Source organism: Nilaparvata lugens, chromosome X (genome assembly GCF_014356525.2).
Source record: "Nilaparvata lugens isolate BPH chromosome X, ASM1435652v1, whole genome shotgun sequence".
NCBI classification, from domain to species: domain Eukaryota; kingdom Metazoa; phylum Arthropoda; class Insecta; order Hemiptera; family Delphacidae; genus Nilaparvata; species Nilaparvata lugens.
In genome coordinates this window covers 70,172,452-70,195,734 of record NC_052518.1, presented here as the reverse complement: position 1 = coordinate 70,195,734, position 23,283 = coordinate 70,172,452, and the positions used below count along the sequence as shown (strand labels likewise).

General features: G+C 34.1%; 1 protein-coding gene across 1 annotated transcript in view; it reads right to left on the bottom strand.

The window, feature by feature from the left end:
• Positions 1–3,015: 3,015 nt before the first annotated feature.
• Positions 3,016–23,283, bottom strand: part of LOC120354417 — a 42,019-nt gene continuing 21,751 nt past the window's right edge. The window contains exons 2-4 of the mRNA XM_039441534.1: positions 15,315–15,445; positions 14,309–14,399; positions 3,016–4,016 (exon numbers count right to left, since the gene is read on the bottom strand). Of these exons, the coding sequence (XP_039297468.1) occupies positions 3,825–4,016; positions 14,309–14,399; positions 15,315–15,388 (357 nt within the window). The 5' untranslated portion in view covers positions 15,389–15,445 and the 3' untranslated portion in view covers positions 3,016–3,824. The remainder of the gene's footprint in view (positions 4,017–14,308; positions 14,400–15,314; positions 15,446–23,283) is intronic.

Below are 23,283 nucleotides of genomic sequence, written 5' to 3'. Positions count from 1 at the left end.
TCGTCATACTAGTAAAGTAATTGACAGGATAAAAGGTTTGCGTAAGTCAATTATTAATAAACATAGATCATTAACTAGTATGATTAGGGAAAATGATTCGATTAGACAAAAATCATTAGAACCAATTATCAATCCACTAGAACAATTGAAAGATACACTTGTACAACATGCACACACTAGTAGCAGCAGCAGACTTAAAGAAGAATCAGAGGACGATGAGGAGGAGGAGGAGGAGGAGGAGGAGGAGGAGGTGGAGGAGGAGGAGAAAGATACGGGCAAGGAAATGGATGTGGATGAGGGTTTGAATAGATCTAATGTAAGTGATATTTTGAATAAAACAACAATAACAGTGGATTTTATTGATGAGTATATACGTGAATTTCATAATGAAAAAATGAATAATTGTATATCTTATGGTATATGTTATGATAGTAAAGTAAATGAATACTATATGGGTGTAAAGGATATTAGTATTGCCAATGGTTATTTAATTATCGACAATAATAATAAGTATCGTTTAACAGTTGGTTTGTGTGAACTTCTATTTAAAAAACAGCCTGACCAGAAACTGTACACAGAACGTGATTTAAGAAAATATCGTAATATATTGCAGCTTACCGCTGCTCATTTAGATAGACGCGGTTATGTAAAGAGAAATACAGGCTATAAATCACAAATTATTCAATCTTTATTTCCATCGAGTAGTAGTAGGAAAAGAAAAAGATCTAGGATTGATGATGCAGCGGCTGTTAGTGGTATGGGTTTTATAAGAAATGAATCTACTAGTCGACAGTATGTCTACTGGGATAATCCAAATGAACTGATAGACAGATTAGATATTCTGCTTTCATCACAGCAGGCGGGAAATAGATCACATTCAGTTGAAATAGCTTCTATTATTGAAGAACTGAAAGAAAGTGGTATTATATTAGGTGGCAATGTTGCTGCTTTTAGTCGTTAGTATGTGTTTAACACTTGACAAGAATAGAGATGTCGGGCAGTAGCGCCGCCACCACTGCAGTGAGTAGTACAATAGATCGATTTGGTAGGACACATCATGTGTTTAATACAACAGCACCATTAGTTTTAAACAGTGGTTGTGAATCAGCAGCAGCAGCAGCAGCATCATCATCATCATTAGTGGCAGCAAGTAGAGAATATTTAGACAGTAAACTACTTGAATTATCATCAAATATATTCAATAAACTTCAGTCTGATCCATTGTCACCGCTAGTTAACAGAGAATACTTGGACAGTAAATTGCTTGAAATATCATCAAATATATTCAATAAACTTCAGTCTGATCCATTGTCACCGCTAGTTAACAGAGAATACTTGGACAGTAAATTGCTTGAAATATCATCAAATATTCAATAAACTTCAGTCTGATCCATTGTCGCCGCTAGTTAACAGAGAATACTTGGACAGTAAATTGCTTGAAATATCATCAAATATATTCACTAAACTACAGTCTGATCCATTGTGGTCGCCGTCGCTAGTTAACAGAGAATACTTGGATAGTAAATTAAAGGAAGTTTCAACTAGTATAATACAAAAACTACAGACTGATCAATCATCACCGCTAGTTAACAAAGAATACTTGGACAGTAAATTGCTTGAAATATCAACAAATATATTCACTAAATTGCAAACTGAATCATCTGATTTAGTAGATAGGAAATATTTAGACAGCAAATTACTTGCAATATCAACTAGTATATTCCAAAAACTACAGTCTGATTTAATTACCAAAAAAAGTGTTTGAAAGTAAATTGCATTCAATGTCTGATATATTGAAGGAGATAGCACAACAAAAACAGTATTTCGATTCACAATTGAAAACATTGTCTAAATCAATTAGTGATGATATTGAGCTAAAGTATGTTAGTAGATCGTTGTTTGATCAGAAATCAGACGAATTGAAGACATTATGTGAACAACAAAGTAAAAACAATTGTTTAAAACATGTTGATACAGATTTGCTAGAAACTAAATTGAAAGAATTAAAAGACAATCTAATTGCACAAAATAAACTTAACTTTATTAACAGGCAAGATTATAATTTGAAAGTAGTTAATCTAGAATCAACATTCAATATTATGTTGGCTGAGGTGCAAAAGAAACTTGATGAAAAAAATTCAGCTTCTCACCAAAAGCTAAAAGATGACATTATGCAGATGATTATGAAAGGTGAAGATTTTCAGAAATATTTAAATGAACAGTTGTTCAACTTTTCATACTATTTGATTGCACAATATGTAAAAAAGAGGTACATCTTTGACATGAGTGAAGCTGTACAACATAATTTGAATTCTGATCAGGTGCAAGAGTTGTTTTTGAAAAGAATGTTCAGTGATAGGCGACCAAGTGATGCAGGAAAAAAAAGAAAAAAATATGACTGGGAAATAGATTAGTAGTAGTGTAGTTTGAGAGTTTAAAGATTTTAAAGATTTTAAATGTGGAGATATTTATGCAAATTAAGCAGGTGTTAACTGGGGCAGCAGATGTCAGTTAACACCTGCTACAACAAAGATGGCCGCCGCCGCTGGGGAACCGTTGGGGAGATGGACACCTGCTACACTTCCTATTGGTTGGGGTGGTGGGGGCACTAGGGAAGGGGGACGCCATTTTGAACACACCTATGCTGGGTAGGGGAGATGGACACCTGCTACAATGGCCTCTTCCTATTGGTTGGGGTGGTGGGGGCACGACCCATTTTGAACACGCCCCTTGCTTCCTATTGGCTGGGGGCGGGGACAAAATGGCCGACTGGGGCTGGGGGGGTGGAGCAAAATGGCTGACTAGGGCAGGGGGGGTGGAGGGGGGCGGGACCAAAATGGCTGACTAGGGCAGGGGGGGTGGAGGGGGGCGTGGCCACGCCCCTTGATTCCTATTGGCTGGGGGCGGGGCCAAAATGGCCGACTGGGGCTGGGGGGGTGGAGGGAGGAGGCCACACCCCTCGATTTCTATTGGATAGGCAGCTCTCTCAAAACCCCACTACTGGATAAGATGACGATCGTAAGGCATCCATATTTCTGGTTGAAATCGAGCCGTCTCTCAACTGTCGAAGAAATATCTCGCAGCTCAGCTCGCATGTAGTAGCATGTGTGTGTCCAACCAGTAATAGGCTACGGTGGTTGAGTAGTCACTGGATATTAATAATTCATCCAATTGCCATCCAATCGAGCCACCAAAATAATGAAATCTCCCAGCATCGAAATTCATCTGTTATGATTTCCACAAAAGATAAAGTTTGTTCTTCGTTATACGGAAGCTCTGATTAGCGCCTGATGTCCTCTCCGTTGTTGAGTAGTGTACAGCATACTACGTGATGAAAATTCAGGCCCTGCTTGTGTTAACAGCCAAACGTCTCTGCTTGCATAATATCCTCCAGATATTCAGGAAAATCGATCTCGTAGAGTGTAGTGACAATTCACAACTCGCCTTGCGCTGAAGCTGAAGTCAACTCGAAGAAGCCCGTGAAGTCCGCGAAATCCCACGAAGTCCTTGAGTGCTTGAGTCATTGAGTCCATGAAATCCCGCGATGTCCCGAAGTCCTCGAGGTGAAGTCCACATACTCCCGCAAAGTCCGAAGTCGAGAAGATGTAATATGAGAACTACTACTTATAGGAATATGAATGAGTATAAGAAATTTCAAATCTAATTCAAGGAAAATTTTTAGGAAAGGATAACCCCTTTACAATTATAATAAATTCTACTGTATAAAAAACAACTCACGTATAAAAAAAACAAACGATTCTTTCTGTTCAAACTGTTCAAATCCTCACTGTCCAGATTTGAACTTTCGGGAAAAACTGTTTCAATTACACCATCTGCAAGGGAGTCTTGGCAATTGGCGTCTTGGATTCTTGGTTTGGCGTGCGTTTCAAAGCATATATCTGCTCTTTATTCAGGATTACCTCCATCATCGATTCTTTCTCCTTGAGCTGTGCTTTCAGTGAGGAGACTTCATTTTCGAGCTGAAGAATTCTCTTCTGTTCTTCTGTAGCCTGAGCCTGAAACATATTATTTGAACTCTATTCAAACTGAAAATATAAGATACTGAGTAAAATGATAAATTAAATAAAAGTTCAAAGACTCTCTTACAGTAAGCAAATTATTTTATTGCAGTCTGATTAGAATGTAAGCAAGTATGTTTAGTGTCATAGTCTGACTGTGGGTGTTCGATTGATTGATTGATTGATTGAGTACTTTATTTATGTAGATTACAATATATACTGTCTTATACACTTATATACAATAGCTTACAATACAGCAAAATTATAGATGAATTTACATGATATAGACTAAGAAAATAATTATTGAACTGTATATGATATGAAAAAGCAATTTGTAATATAATAACTATAGATAATAATTATATTGTTATGCATCTACATAAATTGGCGGAGCTTTGGACATATCAATGTTCATTCTTTGGAAAGAATATTAAAAATATCCTCCCCACTAACTCTCTACCAAAACGTTAATTTCATTATTTAAACTAAGGATTTATTTATTAATGGGAATATTGTAAAAGTTTTAATCAATATGAATATTTAAGAGAAAAAAAAAACAGAAAATTGATAAAGTAAAATAATTATATAGGTAGATAAGATCAAATAATTGATTAATAGAATGAAGTAGGCTGAAAATAGATCAGGGTAATCAACTTTCAGTAATATACAGCAGTATGCAGTGGATAATTGAAATAACATGAGTTTATATAATATATATATACAATTCGTTCTATAACAGGTTTAAAGGTTTGTATTTGTGGGATGGGTGGGGGATGGTTGTCATGTGATTGTTCCAGGGCCGGACAGTTTCAGTCATTTGTTCCAAAAGATGTTTTTTTAAAGTCAGGATGAAGCTCGCTCGGCTCTCGATGGACCTGATAGAAACAGGAAGTGCATTCCATGCACAACAGGCACTGACTAAGAAGGATTTTGTGAAAATAGTAGTTCGATGATTGGGTATCCTTAAAGTACTTTCTCCGGTTCTAGTATGTGAAGCATCTATCCTCCTACCTTCAGAGACAAATTTGAAATCATCTTTAAAATAGTTCGGATTACCGTATTTCAAGATATCTCTAACAAGCTTGACTATTCGAAAAAGCCTTTGATTGGGAAGCTTCAATGTTGAACTAGCAATGTGGGCTGGGGTGATATGATCATGGCGTTGAAGAGAGTAGATGAAACGTAGACAATAATTTTGGCAACGCTGTAGTTTATCATTCAGAGTGACTTGCATATCGTTAAGAACAGAATTACAATACATTAAATGTGGGAAGATGAGAGATTGAACCAATAATAATTTAATGTTTATAGGGAGGATATCGTGCATTTTCTTCAAGCATGCATGGCTGAGAATACCTTTTTACAAGTTTTGTTCACTTGTTCTGACCAGTCAAGAGTATTATTCATAATAATGCCTAAATTTTTAACTGAGCTACAGTAAGGAATGTCATTACCATCTACACTAATTTTGTGAATCGATTCAAGGTCAATATTGTTTATAAGACGAGAATATCCAATTATAATGGGTTGTGTTTTGATGGGATTAAGCTTAAGGCCATTTTTCTTTGTCCATTCCACTATTCAATTGATATCCTGATTCATTATTCCAACTGTTTCATTAATTTTTGTTATGGGACAGCTTAAATAGATTTGAAGGTCGTCTGCATAAGTATGGAAACTGGATAATTTGATAATGGAAGAAAGGTCATTAGCATACAAAGTGAAGAGGAGAGGGCCTAAAATTGAACCTTGTGGTACTCCATGCATAACGTTTTTCCAAGTAGACTTTTTGTCACCGACAGATACACATTGTTTCCTACCTAAGCGATAGGATTTAAACCAAACTAACGAGTTGTGACTGAAACCAAGAATAGCCAATTATTCAGAAGGACTGTATGATCAACAGTATCAAATGCTTTAGAAAAATCAAATAGGGTGAGGATGGTGCATTTTCTTTGGTCCATAGCTAACCTTATATCATCAGTGACACGGAGCAGAGCGCTGTTTCAGTTGAATGGAATTTTCTAAAGCCTGATTGAAAGCTATGAAGCTTACTATTGTTGTCTAGAAATTTTACAACTTGAGCATAAATGAGTCTTTCTAGTACTTTGGACAATGCAGGTAAAATACTGATTGGTCTAAAATCCTCAACTTTATTGGGTGATGGAACTTTATTTAGAGGGCGAACCAGAGCAAACTTCCAGTTTTCAGGGAAAATGCCTTCTTAGAGTGACTTGTTGAAAATGTATGTAATGGTTGGTAAAACAGCAAATAACATCTTCTTGATAAATTTAATAGGAATTTTGTCTACACTCATAGCATTACTATGAATACGTTGAATTGCTCTGAAAGTGTCTTCTTCTGAGCTTGGATGGAAATGAAATTGATCAGTAATTGGTAAATCTAAGTTTGTAACCTGCTCTTCAAGATCATCGATATGATTAGCAATGACAACTTTGTCGCGTTGGTTAGAGTGTGAAACGAAATGGTCATTTATATTTGTTCAATGGTAAGTCTATTTTTGGAATCGGTTTCTGTTTGCCAAGCCCGAATTCTTTTATCCCCTGCCAAAGTGATTTAGAGTCTTGTCTATTGTTTGTCATAAACGAATTCAAGTACCTAATATTTGAGTTCCGTAATTCCTGTTTAACTTTATTTCTAAGGCTCCCATACTCTATCAAACTGTCCAAGTCAAATGTCTTTTTAAATTTTCTATGTGCTTTGTCTCTACGTCCCATCATCTTAACCCTTAAACGCCCAAGTTTTTTTCAAATCTTTTTTTTTTTCACTTTTTCCTATGTTAGACGATAAAACTACTCTTAAAAACAACCTGAAAATTAAAAAAAAAATTTTTTTCCACTCATTTCATAAAATATTTGAAAAAATGTCACGTTACCATATGGTAACACGGGGCGAATACCATATCAAATGATAAAAATTAGTAATAATTAATTATGCTCTTTATTTCTGTCAATGTACATCAAAATATGTTTGTAAATGATATTATATGTTTATTGATATGTATAAATATGTGAAAAATTCAATTTTTTTATATGAGTACTGTAGAAGAAATGTCATTTTTTTGTGTGATATTCCATAAAACATGGAATGCAAAGTCCTACATTGCACTTCTGACATCCAGTACGAACACTTCCAGTGCAATTGGGTCCTGCACATCTTCTTCTTTTATTACCCTCATTCTGGATGACGAAATGATCCAGTCTATCATACCGAAGATCCTCAAATGCAGGTGCTGCTTGTGGACGCATGCTTCTTCTTCCACCAACTTGAGGTTGAATTCCAAATGTTTTCAAATAAAACAATGCCACATTCCTTTTGAATTCCAGCTGAGACATTTTTTGCGGATGGGACATATTATAGAGATGCCAAGCATTCTGATAGCATACATCAAAACACCAGGAAAATATTGACCACCACCATTTCTTGCTGCGGACACTGACCCTGTAGCGATTGATATTTTCATCCATCAGATCAGTGCCACCCATAAACTTATTATACTCACTTATTAGATATGGGCGCTTGACTAAAACAGTTTTCTTTTCTCTTTTTGAATATCTGTTCACATTGACAATAGGATTGATTCCATGTATAGTAGATGCAACCGTTACTGGTGCATTATCCTGCCAACGAGCAATGAGTATATTATCATTACTAACACTATATTCATAAAATCCTCTCTCCTTTGACTTGATGTCTTTCATGGAAATTATGCTGCAATCTTTGGGTACACGGTTCATTCGAATTGTACCAGTTCCTTGATAATGATTTTCTCTCAAATGAACCAATAGGTCAACACCAGTAAATAAATTATCGAAGTATAAATGGTAAGGAAGGTCTTTTTTAGGTCCCAACTCATTTAGCATCCTCACCATCGGCGCAGCAGCTTTTCCAAAGTCCTTATCATATGAGTCATCATCTGAATGAACAGACTTGCCTTGATAAACTTCAAAGTCCACTAGATAGCCATTAAAAGTATTCAAGCACCACACTTTGTATCCAAACCGTATCGGTTTTCCTCTAATAAATTGTTTGCAGGAATGCCGGCCAAAATATGCTATCATAGATTCATCATAAGCTAGTTGTTGCACAGGAACAAAATTGTCTCTAAAGACTCTACGCAGCTTTTCAATGAAGGGTCTCAGCTTCCATAGTTTGTCAGATGGGTTGATTTTATTGTTATCTGCAAAATGGAGGAGATTCAATATTTGAATAAATCGGTTTCGTCTCATAGAATTGTAAATAAGCTGGTTCCTTGTATCCTCTGCTGACTCCCAATAATATCTCACACCTGGTAAGGAGTTGTAACCCGAAATTGTGAGTATCCCTAGAAAACACTTCAGTTCATCAACGGTGATATTTGGGTCTGCAATATTCTTGAATGCAGCATATTTTTTTATTTCCTCAAACATAATATGAAAAAGTTCTGCATCAAAAAAAAGTTCAAAAATCTCTACAGGAGAAAAATCAGAGTATTTTGAAAAATCACTTTCCGGAAAAGTTTGATTGAAAGGAACAGAGAAAACAGAGTTTTTAGTCCACACCCGAGATGGAAGAGAATTCGGTTCTCTTCTACTATGTGTTTTCTTTCGTTTACTAGTAGATGATGATGCTGAGTCATCCTTGGCAGGATCAGAGGTCATGCGAGATGAGTCCACATCATATCCATCCCTCTCATCATTTGTGAATACAATCTCAGCATTAGCTGCCAGCTGTCTGCTGCTAAGATTGTCGATAAGCCCGCCTTCATCCTCATTTGCAGAGTCCTCATCTGATAATCCAGCAGCATCTGGTGGCTCAATGAAGATGCTGCTGACTGCGTCTCCTTGATATTCATCTGACTCTAGCTCATCGATGATTTCTGCCAGTGTCAGAGGCCTGAAACATAACCAGAAAAACAAAGATCACTTTTCATGGTATTAGTAACCCATTTATCAAATAAAAAGAAATTCGACAATTTTCTATTTGGAATTCATTGATTGAGGTACTCAGCTATAATAGGAAATGCCTACTTATTACCCATATAAAGGATATATTTTGTAAGAACCATTTCATAAGATGTCCATAATAATATACAACTTGAAACACAAAGCATATATTTTGATTACATAATCCAAAATTTGTGATACAAATAATATTGTAACAGTTGTAAGTGATTTTGCTTTGTTATTGAATTGATATGGTAAACGCCCCGTGTTACCATATGGTAACATCCAAATATAAATGCTTATAATATTGATAGAATTGGAGCAATCAAGCCAGGAATTTTTTTCCACTTTCTTTGATCCTTTATTTGCAATAATCAATCACATAAGAACAATAATATTGATTACAATGAAGGATATAAATGAACTTACCTGTGCATGTCAGACATAACCTCAATGAAGATTTTCAAACGTCCATAGATCAACACTGAACAAAGAAAATGGCCGCCTAGTGACTGGAACTCGTTTCTACAATCTCCCCCTTCCATTACGAATGATCACAGTGTTACCACAGCAATTCTACAAAATTAGAAAAATATCCCAATGTGTGCATGTTGCCTGTTACCATATGGTAACACGGGGCGTTTAAGGGTTAAGTATGTCTTCAGTCATCCACGGTACTCGTCGTTTTCTATTAATCCTCCTTGTCACATAAGGTGCATGTTTGTCATACAAAGTCAAAGTCCAATTCTCGAAAGTCTTGACCATGTCATCAACTGAGGGTTACGCTTCAATTTGATGCCATGGAGTCTGAGCCACATCAGTCAGGAAGGCGGCTTCATCAAAGTTTTTGAAGTCTCTATAAGTGATAATTTTCTGTTCTGGCTTAGGTATCTTATGGGAGAGTACACAGTAGATCAAATCATGTCCAGAAATAGCTGGGACTGGGATTTGGCCTGCTTGAACAACCTCGTTAGGATCACTAACAATGAGAAGGTCAATGAGTGTGTCAGATACATTAGTATGATGAGTTGGATCGAGAGGTAAAATAGTCATGTTTAGGCATTGGAAAATAGTAGTCAGTTGAAAGTAGTCAAAGTTACGATTTGTCATGTTCAAGTCGGTGTTCATATCCCCCATAACCAGTATACGGCTATAACAAGGCATAAGAGAAAGCAAGGCACTTTCGAAATCTGTAAAATGACCTATTTTTGGTGGGCGATAACAGATACCAACGAGTAATTTATCAGTACTAGATAAGGATAATTCAAGTAGCATAAACTCTGGTCTGGAACAATACTCTTGTTAAGATGTGATTAAAACTTTTGTTTTGATACCATCTTTCACATAAATTGCTACACCCCCACAAGCTTCATTTAATCTATCATTTCGGAAAAGATTATATCCAGGTAATGCAACAAAATTTGATGGAATACTAGGCTTCAAAAATGATTCGGAAATTCCAATTATATTGAAGTCCTGAAAACGGAAGATTGCTCTGAGTTCATCAATGTGGCAGCTGAGGGATTGGACGTTAAGGTGAGCAGCCTTGAAAAGTTTTTTGGAAGAGTGGAGCTTATTTGCTAGAAACATACCTGCGTCATTAGTACTATTATTGAAATAATCATACCTACTTGAGCAAGCTGACGTGTCAGTGAGAGGCATCATGGAAGCAGCAGACCAATCGTGAACCGACCTCAGAACGACACATGACGGGGAAAATGGGGATGAAACTGATAAAACTTAACCTAAATGAAAAAGTCTCTTGATTCGAGTGCATCCTGTATGCCTTGACAGTTCGGCTCCCTTCACTATTTAAGAACACTAGTTCAAAAAATTCACTAAACACATCAATAAGATGTAGATGTTGTGATCTGTGGAGTTACGGTGATGAATAATTCACCTAATGGTGAATAAGATGAAGATTGAGGAAGAGCTGGTAGTGGGAGATCTAGTCCAAGTTGAGATAGAGCGAGTATGTATCCAGTAGTGGAAGAATCGAGTCCGAGTGGAGGTAGAGCGAGAAGGTATCCAGTAGTGGAAAAATCGAGTCCGAGTGGAGGTAGAGCGAGAAGGTATCCAGTAGTGGAAGATTGAGTCGAAGTGAAGATTGTGCGAGTAGGAATCCAGTAGTGGAAAGATCGAGTCCAAGTGGTGACAGAGAGAGATGAAATCCAGTGGTGGAAAATCGAGTCCAATTTGAGATAGAGAGAGATTGAATCCAGTAGTGGAAGATCGTGTTCAAGGTGGAGATAAAGCGAAAAGGGATTCATTAAAAGCTGCAAAAGAGAAGAAAAAGCCAGCAGAAAAACGAAAGATCTTTGAAGAAAGTTATCAATTGAGAAAAGATACATAATACAACTGATAATGAATAATATTTGCATAAAATGGAAGAGGAATAGTATGATTTAATGTGAGAAAGAACCGAATATCAAATATGGATATTAGTGGAAAGTAATCAGATAGAAAGAGAAAAGGTAGAAAGAGAAATAATAGAGATAGAAAGAGAAATAAACATTTGAACATGCTGGATAGCTAGTGGAAAAATCACAGGGAAAATAATGATAATAATGGGGAAGAAGAGAAGAGAAAGAAGGAATGTGCACAATTGAGAAGAAGTTATGAAACTGAACTATAGAATAAGAAATAGAACATCGTATTGTGATCTTGAATTGATCAAGGAAAGAAGAAGAAGAAGAAAAGAAAAAAGAAAGAGAAGGAGAAGAAGAAGACGAAGAAGAATAGAAAAGAATAATAATCATCATTGCAGAAATCAAGAAATGAGAAAGAAAAATAAGAAGTAGAGGAGACGCTTGAGAAAGAGCTAGATTATTTTAGATGAGTTTTAAATAGGATTGAACGGTGAAGTTTAAAAAATATTATATAGTATTAGAAGTATAATTAACTATTGGGAGTTGCAATAACGATAAAAGTAGTAAATTGAGTACTGTAATATTTTAGTGATGAATGTCTAAGATAACGTTAAATGAAACACAGCCCCTTTATAAGCATATGAATAGACTACCCCACCTCTCTGTTCCATCAATAACTCCTCACACATTAGCTTTTATTGTTCGAGCTGTGGCAATAGTAGAAGATATCATTATGTACACCTAATATAGAAGAGATTTCTATCTATACCTATAGATTACATCTATATCTATAACGTATGTTAATCATCCATTTTATTTGTAATTCAGCATTGTCACCTGGTCATATGGGACATATATATGAATCATATATTTATCTCATATTGATCAGGATTTTAGAGTTTTAATTTACGAAAGTTTAATGAACAATGTTTTTGTCTTTGAACAGTTTTTGTCATCGACAGAAAGATTGTTTATTTCATTTGTTATCAAAATTATTGTAGCTTCTCTTTTGTTTTTGATAACAATCGTGCTCGCTTGTGCGACTGATAAAAATATGTATTTGAAATGGCTTCATGTTTGGCATTGACTGAGTTATATATTAATACCCAAAATTTTACTTTTGTGTGTGTGTGAGCTCGTTCGTTAGGACTGTGAGTAAAAGTCCGGCTGTTCTGGTGAAGGGGATAGATTTTGTTCTTGTTTTATAATACCGTTTTCCTGTCACAGTTCGGGCAGTTTAAAGAGAATTGTATTATTGAATAAGAAGGGATCTGAACCCACTTCATTAGATCAGTTTTTTTGATTTTTAATTAATAATTAACGTCGCGTTTGAACCAGTGGATGCCAAATTGGGAAGCCATTTTCATTATCATAAAGGTAGGTGACTACTGAGTCATTGTTTTAAATTTTCCATAACCACAACAAATTTAATCTTCACTAGCAGCCAAGCGAGTAGCCCTTGAAATATTCATCTGTTTATTGTTATTTAATAATTTCTAATTATAATTCCAATTTTGTACTAATAATTTATTGTTTTGTTTTCATTATCAAAACCAGTACGATCATTTCTTGTTTTTCATTTTCCCACCCTTACATAAATTAGGGTAAAGATCTTCTCGGTGAAGGCAGATCTTGCTTACAGCATTTCGAAAATAATTATTAATTATGGAAATACTTTTGGTAAGAGATGTAATTATTAGTAAGAATAGAGATAATGAAAAAGTCTCTTGATTCGAGTGCATCCTGTATGCCTTGACAGTTCTGCTCCCTTCACTATTTAAAAACACTAGTTCAAAAAATTCACTAAACACATCAATAAGATGTAGATGTTGTGATCTGTGGAGTTACGGTGATGAATAATTCACCTAATGGTGAATTATTCAAGGTGTGTGTGACAGAGAGAGATTAAATTATTTACTCGATTCGTGTATAGGTAACAAAATATACAGGTTTGAATTTTAGGTAAAATATACAGAAATATGAATTTTTGAAATATACAGTATAAATATTCAAGTATTATAGTTGTTATACTCCATATGAATACTGTACCAAATTATGTATTATCTTGGTTAATTAATTTTAATACTATAAAAAGTATCCAAGGACCCAACATTGTATTGAACAAATTATCAATTGTATTAATGAAAATAATTGCTTCTATTTAATATAGTTCATCGGGAGTGGCCGTTGTCGAGTGGATCAGATGCTGGCTTTATAATTCAGAGGCCCGGGTTCAAATCCCAGCCCCGGCAAGATATTTATCTCGGACCACTCCCATGTTTCAGATGGACACGTTAAGTCGTCGGTCCCGGCTGCCTAAAAAGCAATCGTTAGGTCATGTCAGAGACCCTGAAAACTCTGACACCAGATCTGAGCCTGCCATGTCACTCGATATTATTATTATTATTATTATTATTATTATTATTATTATTATATATAGTTTATCTCAAATTATTAAAGATATTTCTCAAAAAGATTGATTTGATGATTGCCACATTGGAATAAACGGGGCTTATTTTCATATATCAGTTTCAAGGTTAAGGCCCAATTCATACTGGTCAGGGGTGCAGCGTGGCAGAGACATCAGTTTGGTGTCTGATTGGCTGAATGTTTTTGGGATCCTATAAGCTGTGCATGCACGAGATCTCCGCCAAGCTGCATGCCCGACCTGTATGAATTGGACCCAAGATGGCCGTTTTTGGCTTATATTTCTCAATATTCAACCCCAAATGTCTCAAATTTAAAAAATATTTATTCAAGTGATTATTCAATTTTTCAATGCAGTTTTTCTATTGCAGTCTCAGAGAATCAGAATGATATAAATTATTGGGTCACATGAAGCTCAATAATTGTTCATTCTATAATTTTATAGGATTTGTGCCACCTTGTTCCTGTAGCTGCACAGCTATTAAGAAATAGTTGTGTGTCAGACAATAAATTCAGTCAAATGATAGGAATTCGATTTATTACTAACCTCATGAAGATGTGCAACTCCATCCTCTACATCAGATTTTCCAGTTTCCTGTAATATTCGAAGATTCAACAATTCCACTAGTTTCCATAACCTGAAAAATAAAAGGAAATAATCAATGTTCATGAATGCAAATGGAAAAGTTTGAATGCCTATTTCAAATTAATGGATTCAGGTTCCCAGATTTTCAATAATGTTTGTGAAAAACCCCCTTCCTCTATATACTCACAATTCAAAAAACTTGCCATAAAAATAGTAAAGGAATAAGTTATTCAAAAGGAGACAATGATGATACACTTTATCGATAGAAAACCTTTAAACTTAAGTTGCTAGATAAATGATAAAATTCAGTAGTATCTGATGATCAGTAGTACCTACTGACTTAAAGTTGAACATTTTGGGGCAAAACTTTACTTTACCTCCCAGTTAGTTGGCGACAAATTTCTGGTTGCAATCGATTTGGGATATTATTTTGATGATGAAACCATAAAAAAATTGTGTCACTCATCTGTAGTTAATAATTAAACCAAGTACAAAGTAGATTTATAAAAAAATTGGAGCTTCGACTTACAATAAATCAGAAACATAGGTACTCTGTATTCTATGTACACAAGTTAAAATAACACCTAATAGTATGATAGTAGAAGAGAGCATGGAGAGATGAGACTCTATGCTGTGTGACACTCCTAACAAACCTAAGCTATTTGTAACACCTAACAATTGTGAGTTGGCTGCTATTATACTGATTACATTTTTTAACATGAATGAATGAAGACAAATGAATACTGGATTTACATGGATTATAGGCCTACAATTAACAACGTTCACTTTGAGATATTTTATTGAGAATCAAATAGTTTTTGATATGTGTAATGGCCATCAACCTCAAAGAGATTAATAGTAATTTTAAAATTTACTTGAAATAATGATAAGTCAGCTATTGCATTGCAATACAATGTTAGATTTCCATTCATAATTTTAATGGGCGAAATGTTAATCAATGATTTACCTTGTAGTGAGATTGTCGTTTTGGCGCCAACAGTTTTGGTTGGTTGGGAACATTAAATATGGTTGGAACAGCATTGGGCTTTTCCACTCATCTGCTCGCTGTGACTCCCATTGACGATCTTCAAAATGTACCTGAATAAATAAGATTGAATCAAGTTAATTTATGTGAACCCCAAAAATGCAACTTACTTGAAAAAATACAGTATATAGTTTTCAATTGATGATGTACTAAAAAATAATTGACAATCTGTAGCTGCGGTGGCATTAATGCACAAGTACCATGGGTACTAACGCCACCGCAATTAGTTTATCTATTATCTCAACATTATCAACATTTAACCATTTACGTTTTGATTAAGTTACCATTTAACATTATTTACTACTTACTATCAATCAACAAAATCCAGTAAAGTTTTTAATATTGATGATGAAGGATAATAATTGATAATCTGTAGCTGTGGTGGCAATAATACACAAGAACCTGAATGGGCAACTCAATCAATAGAAAAAATGAGTTGGTTAAAAATAGAGAATTACAGTAACTGAATACAGCCCAAATTCAAATAATCAGCATAATGATATGATCCTAGAATGGCTTCTACTGTTGCTGTACAAGCCAATCCAGGATGCAGGGTCATCAATATTATTGGATCATTTAGTATGGATCACATTAACAGTTTCAGCATCAAGTGTTTCAGAGCTTCCATCCACCACAGTTTAAATTGACAAATTCACACTTTCTTCTAAAACTAAGTTATTGTACTTCCACCACTTTTGTTCATTTACCGAGATAGTCTATATGCCTACATATAGGCTATGTGATTAAGTGTAACTTACTTTTTCCATAGGATAGTCAGTTTCTGATTGAATGCCAGTATTTGATTAACATTGGTGTTGCTATCCTTTTGCCAGATTTTTTACAATGTAGATATATGTTCAATAATTGTTAATTATTAACAAAATTTTCAATCTAATTATGCAAGTGTATTATTTATTGAAAAGTAAATTCACTTGATGAGTACAATAAATTGATTGTTCTAAAGAAGAATGAACAATTGATATTACATAAGATATACTGGTATCAGCTATCCTCTATAAAAGGCAGTGACTAGGCAGAGAATCGGCAACGTTGTTCTTCTATATTACTCTACTGCCAATATAACATGACTTCACTATACACGCGTTTCTTCTATGTTATATGTTCATGATTATAACTCTTCCGGTGTAATTTAATCAAGCTTCTGTAAGATTTTGTAGCCAAGCTTGAAGTTTCCTTCAAAAAACAACTTCAAAAAGTGGCACTGATACAGCCTGTTTGAGAGTGATTTATATATCATATTGAAAATTAAGAACTACAATATATTTTGCAAGAACCACTTTATATAGACTGCACTACTAGTAATTATAACATAATGCTGTAATATTACATTTTTCTTCTCACATTTGAATCGAATCTTCAATTCGAGATCTATGGAACTTTATAGTAAATATCAGAGTCATCAATAGACGGACAAACTTTTTGACGGAGAATTTATTATCGTAAATGTTTGTTGCATTGTTCCATGGTGTCACCGAGGCAGGGTTAACAAATTACTAGATAAATAGTTTATTTAAATAGAATAGGTATAAAAATTTAAAATAACAGTTTCAAAATAAAGTTTTATTGAGAACAGATGTAGAATGTGAATTCTAAACTTGTAAGTTATAATATTTTGGTGACGTGTCTGTAATGTTAGAGGCGTTGGCTTCGTGACTTGCAACTTAGGTTTTTTCCTTTTCTTCTTCTTCTGAAAACATGGCTGGCTGTTATGTGTGTAATTTTGTGCTCTGACTTATTGTCTGTTTAAGTGAATTTATTAATGTTTTAAATTGAGTTTTATACAAGTTTATTGTGTACTAGTTTGTTATTAAATAGCTGTTTGTATTTTCAAGCCAATAGCCACTGTGTTTCAACTGTAAACTAGATAAGTATTTTAGTTCGTAATAACTCTGAAATAATTAGGCTTAAGATATATTTTTTCTTTGTGTATTTGTGTAAATTCATCTGAAGATTATAAGTTAATTTGCTCTGAAAACTGGATTTCTCATTCATAGGCAATAGATCCATTCACAGTTTATCAAGAATCTATTTCATTGGAGCCGACAACTATCCTTAGGTTGATAGGTGTTAAATGCTATTCCAACCGTTTAAGGAAAAATTGGTAGCACGGCAAATGGTACGCCCTGGTGTGGGACTCAAACTACAAAATAGATCCCTGGTTATAAAAAATTATTGGTAGGATAGATATCTTGATAGATTGTGAATGGGAGATTCTGCTGAGTGGGAAATCGGTTCGAGAAAGTTCAGGTTCTAATGAGTAAATATTTTTTACGCAGTAGCAAGATGGAGAGCAATAAAAATAATGAAGTTTTATCCAGTGAAAACATTCAAAACTTAGATGAAGAATCACAAGATTTAGACCTAACCTTAAACAATGACTCAAACGATAGTGTAGCTGTAAGTGAAAACGTTTCAAATGTAACAATCCATGAGAAAGTAGTAGAAATATCAAATGAAACAAGTATGGTAGGAGCTAAAAATGATATAAATCTTATAGCATTCCTAACACAAAGATTTGATGAGTTAAATGCTAAATTTGATAAGCAAAATGCTAAGTTAGACCAAATGTTTAAAAATCAAAATGCTAGGTTTGATGATATGAAGCAAGAATGTACTAGCATTAGACTAGAGCAGGTTAGTATAAACCTTCTATTGAAAGATGCACATGAAACATTGAAAGATAGTCATGAAAATGAAAACAAATTGAAGCAGGATGATAGTAGTGTTAAGTTACAAGATCAACTCATTCAAGTTTCTGACAATGTAGGCCTAGTTACTGTTGTTGAAAAAGTCAACCATAGTGAGACAGTAGAATTGAGTAAAGAAGTAGGTAGGGAGTTGTCTTCACTGAAAGTCAACTATCATGAAAGTAATATTGCTACATTGAAGGTTAGGAAAACTATGAACAAAGTGAATGATTACATGAGACAGGTTTCTGTGGAGGTTAGGAACAATGTAAACAAAATGAATGTTGCTTTGAGTCAAGTTGATGAGTTCAACTTTCAACTGAGAATTGAAAAGGTGTATGCAATGCATTCTCAAGTGAACATGACTAACTTTTGTAGGCAAAACAGCTTTGTTGAAACAAATGAACCCATGAATAAAACTATGTTCTTGAAGAAAACAAAACGCAAAGTCACCATTGATGTGTTAGTATTTAAAGGTTGTTTCAAGTTGCTTATTTACAAGATGATGACAATGAATCACATGATGAAAGGGTATTCCCCAACACACAATGATTAGGAATCCTGTGTTATGCCGGGATTCAGAATAGCATAATCGCTACACAGTGTATGGTAAGAGTCCATAATTGTGTCTTTTTTCTTTCCTGTAGCCTATTTTTCTTGGCCCTTAATCTTTCAAATCTCAATTCTTTCCTGTCTTTGTGTAATATTCAGTAAATTTCTTCTATGATGCATATCTTAACCAATATTAGAAGTTGAAATAGTAGCTTATTTTCCTAATCTTTAAATTGTTGATAAAACTTAACTTTTCCAAAATCTATCCACTGTAGTGTAAAGAATTGTGTGCTTGTGACATATTTTTTCATCATGTATCACTTATGTGAAGTGTATCAATTTTGTGTATATTGTTTTAGGGAATTTATTTACCCAGTTTTCTTTTTCTCTTGTTTGTATTTTTTAGGGAACTTATTTACCCATATTTCATCTTGATCGTCTTTGTATTATAATCTTGAAATGTTTGTACTTATTATACAGTCTTTAAATTTTAAATTATTTTAAAAAAATAAATGGTTCAATTTAAAACGTTTTGTTATATTATTAATTGAAATAAGTTTTTTGTGATTGATATTTTTTTCAAAATTTTTAAATTTGTTTGTTCTATAAATTTTGATATGATTGATTACCGTTTGAAATGGATGCTGGAGTGAATGTAGAATTTTTAGTGGGGTTTGTTGATTAGAATTTTGCTGGTATGTGATTGTTTTTTGAGATGGAAACCCATTATTGCCTAAAGAAGGAATAACAGAGGTTATGACTTAGAGAGGCAGTAATGAGATAATATTTTTGTGTTGATTACTAATGTTGATTGCCATAGATGCAAAGTAATGATTAATAATGTTGATTGCCATAGATGCAAAATGATGATTAATTATGAATATTGTTTGCCTTTGAAGCAAAATATTATTGATGTTTTGAATGATTTCTTGTTTAATGATTGATAGTAAAGTTTTGTCATGAAATGTAGTTTGTGTTTAGAACATTGAAGAGTCGAAATAAACTATAGTATCCAACAAACGATGATTAACAATATTAAATAATTTGCTTTTTATACAATTTTTGAACAAAATTAAAACTAAATAATTTTGAAACCCTGAATGATAAATCATAAATGTGAAATGAACATGCTATAAATGAAATGTTATATTAAATGATAATGAAATGCAGATATATTATGAAATGATTGTGAATAGAAGACCAATTGTCTGAAATTATTGAAATATGTATTGAAATCAATTTTTGTTGTGATGATCTGATGTTTTTTACAATTTTGATAATGATACAGGGTGTTATGAAATTCTATTTCTATTTTGAAGAATGGATTAAATTTTGATATTTGAACAGTGAATAGATGAAAATGAATTTTTTTTAAATTTATCATTGATATGTCCATATTTCACAATTTATGTATTGCTGACTGTATAATAAGATGTTAACAAATTTCAATTTCATAAATATTTAAAAATAATTTTCATGTGTATTAGATTGTATTGATAGCCTAATCAAGTTTTTCTTCTTAGTTTATAAGCATTTTAAGATAACAGGTACAGCACAGACATTAACATTGAAATAGTTATCATGTGAATCTCGAAATCAGCAACAAGTGAACGCCATGAAGAGTGTTAAGAACATTTGGGTGATTTTCGAACTAGTGTGACATAACTACGCCAATATCTACGCCAAAATCTACGCTGCGGCCTACACTAATAACTACGCCAATATCAACACCAATAACTACGCCTAAATCTACGCTGCGGCCTACACCAATAACTACGCCAATATCTATGCCAATGCCTGCGCCGAAGCCAAAATCTGTGCCAATGCTGATGCCTACACTAATACCTACAACAATATCAACACTAATAACTACGCCAAAATGCCAAAATCTACGCTGATGCCTGTGCTGATATCAATGCTGCACCAATGCCAATAGCTACGCCAATGCCTGCGCCAATGCTGATGCCAACACCAAAATCAACGCCGATGCCTGTGCTGATGTCAATGCCTGCGCCAATGCCAATAGCTACGCCAATGCCAAAATCTGCGCCAATGCTAATGCCAATGCCTGCGCCAATGCCAATGCCTGCGCCAATGCCAATATCAAAGCCGATGCCAAAGCCGACACCAAAGCATACGCCAATAGCAATGCCAATGCTTATTGCTGACTCTGTATCTCAAACTTCAACACTACTGCATTACCTGGAGGTAATTGCCATCCATGTTCACATTCACAACTTTGAATTCAGAAGAACAGTCACAGTATCATGAAAGAATTGATTCAAAAAATCCTCTCCTAAATTATTCCTGTATGCACAACTCTAAACCTTGAAAGCTGAAAATATCAAAAAACCAAACCTTACCTAAATTAATCCTCACCTAAATTAATCCTGTATGCAGCGTCTATCTCTTTTCCAAAAAACGAATTACATTGTCATTTCAAGCCTGAAATGTACATTGTATAATTACAAATATGATACAAAATTTACGTGACTCTGTATCGAGTTTGGAATGCAGCCGTCTACTACAAACATGAAGCAATGCTAACTGAGATGTCACCTGTATCGAGTTTGGTATGCAGCCGTCTACTACAAGCATGAGGCAATGCTAACTGAGATGTCACCTGTATCGAGTTTGATATGCATCAGTCGACTACAAGTATCAGCCCAACACTACGTGCATCCAGATCAGCCCAACACTTAACGTCATCACATTGGAGTCACACTTAACTGAAAATCATACTGAGTGCCTTAACGGACTGTTTTCCAAAATGTGCATCAATAAAATCAACCGCGTCAATAGTGAAAGAAATGAACATTTTTTGATTTATTGAAATTTTATGTGAAAATTAAATGTAACAATTCATCAATTCATTTAGAAAAAAAAAGAATAAAATAATAATAATAATAATAAATTTTTCATTCAACATACTAAATTTTTTTTTTATGCAATAAAAATTAAATTTTCTATCTATTAAATTTATGTGCAATTTCAAAAAACTATTCTTTACATATTAAACTTTCTGTTGAGATATTTTTCTTTAAATTATAAAGCTAAATCAAAAGTAATATTGATATTCTATATTTTGAGATATTGTTTGGAAACATATAACAAATGCTATTGATGGATTTTTATAATAATTTTCAATTATAGGGTGACATGTATTGTTTTTCTAGAAAAAATTGTTACTGTTCTCAAATTTAAATTTCAACAATTTTCATTAGGGTCAATGTAAATTTTTTCTTTGTGTATTTGTGTAAATTCATCCGAAGATTATAAGTTAATTTGCTCTGAAAACTGGATTTCTCATTCATAGGCAATAGATCCATTCACAGTTTATCAAGAATCTATTTCATTGGAGCCGACAACTATCCTTAGGTTGATAGGTGTTAAATGCTATTCCAACCGTTTAAGGAAAAATTGGTAGCACGGCAATGCTTAGTAGACCTACCTTATGGAAGTCAATCATGTTCACTACTTAATGATGTTTTAATATCATTGTTTTCTTTATGTTACAGAAGTCACCACAGAGGGTCATGTGTGGACTACTGATGCAACAAAAGTGAAATTTGCTTGGGATTAAAAGTTAACAAACCATTGTGCAACCCGGTGATATCTTGTATTAAAGGAAGTTCTTATGTGGCGAGCACAAGTTATGAAGTTAGTAAAGGCTATTATTAATTACATCAGATGACTTTTGTTGCTGCAAGAGTGTCGACCATGTTCATCTACTGAAGCTGTAATGACATCCACTATCTCATAGAATGTTCTATGAGCAGTACTTTGAGAAAAATTATATCTGTCATCAGCAGCTAAGAATGTCTCTGGTTTGCTCAACATCCAAACTGTAAAAAGTATTTTCTCCTCAAGAGGTATTTTTATATTTGCAGGCTGATTAATTCTCCTTCCTATAACTTCTAAGAGCACCTGAAAATGTTGATGTTGATCTTTGTAAAATTGGAATTTAATAAAAAAAAAACAAACAATCTACCAATTTTCGATTTGAAATACACCATGTCTGGTTTTTCGTATGGCCTATATCTTACAGTACCTACCTCTATTATACGCTCATATGGCCCGCCGCAAAGTAGACCCACGCTAATCCACGAAAAGCAACCCACGTCGTGGGATGTTTTGTGAACCATTGCTATATAGAATTATTTATAATCAATCAGCTGACAAGTGGATTACTCATTGCATGTATTACACAGATGTCTGGAGAAGCTTAGCAATGGTTTACAAAACATCCCACGGCGTGGGCTGCTTTTCATGGATTAGCGTGGGTCTACTTTGTGGCGGGCCTATAGTTGGGTCTAGTCAACTATGACCATCCTATAACTGAAGACGCGATCGATCTATCCAGGAATGCCTGGTCATTGGAAATAAATGATAATAATTTAAAATAGTCTACAGCACTGATTTCATTATAAAAAATGATATAGTCAATTTCGAATAAAATAACAAACCAGTTACTTGAGATGAGTAACAACTCAAGAGAAATGGTGCAACAACAGAAACTAGTCTCTCAAAATGTTTTCATAAAAATTTGGTTTAGAAAATGTAATATTGGCTCTATTTCTAAACTCATTTTGGTTCTTTTAAAATGTCAAAAGTAAATCAGTTTTTCTTTT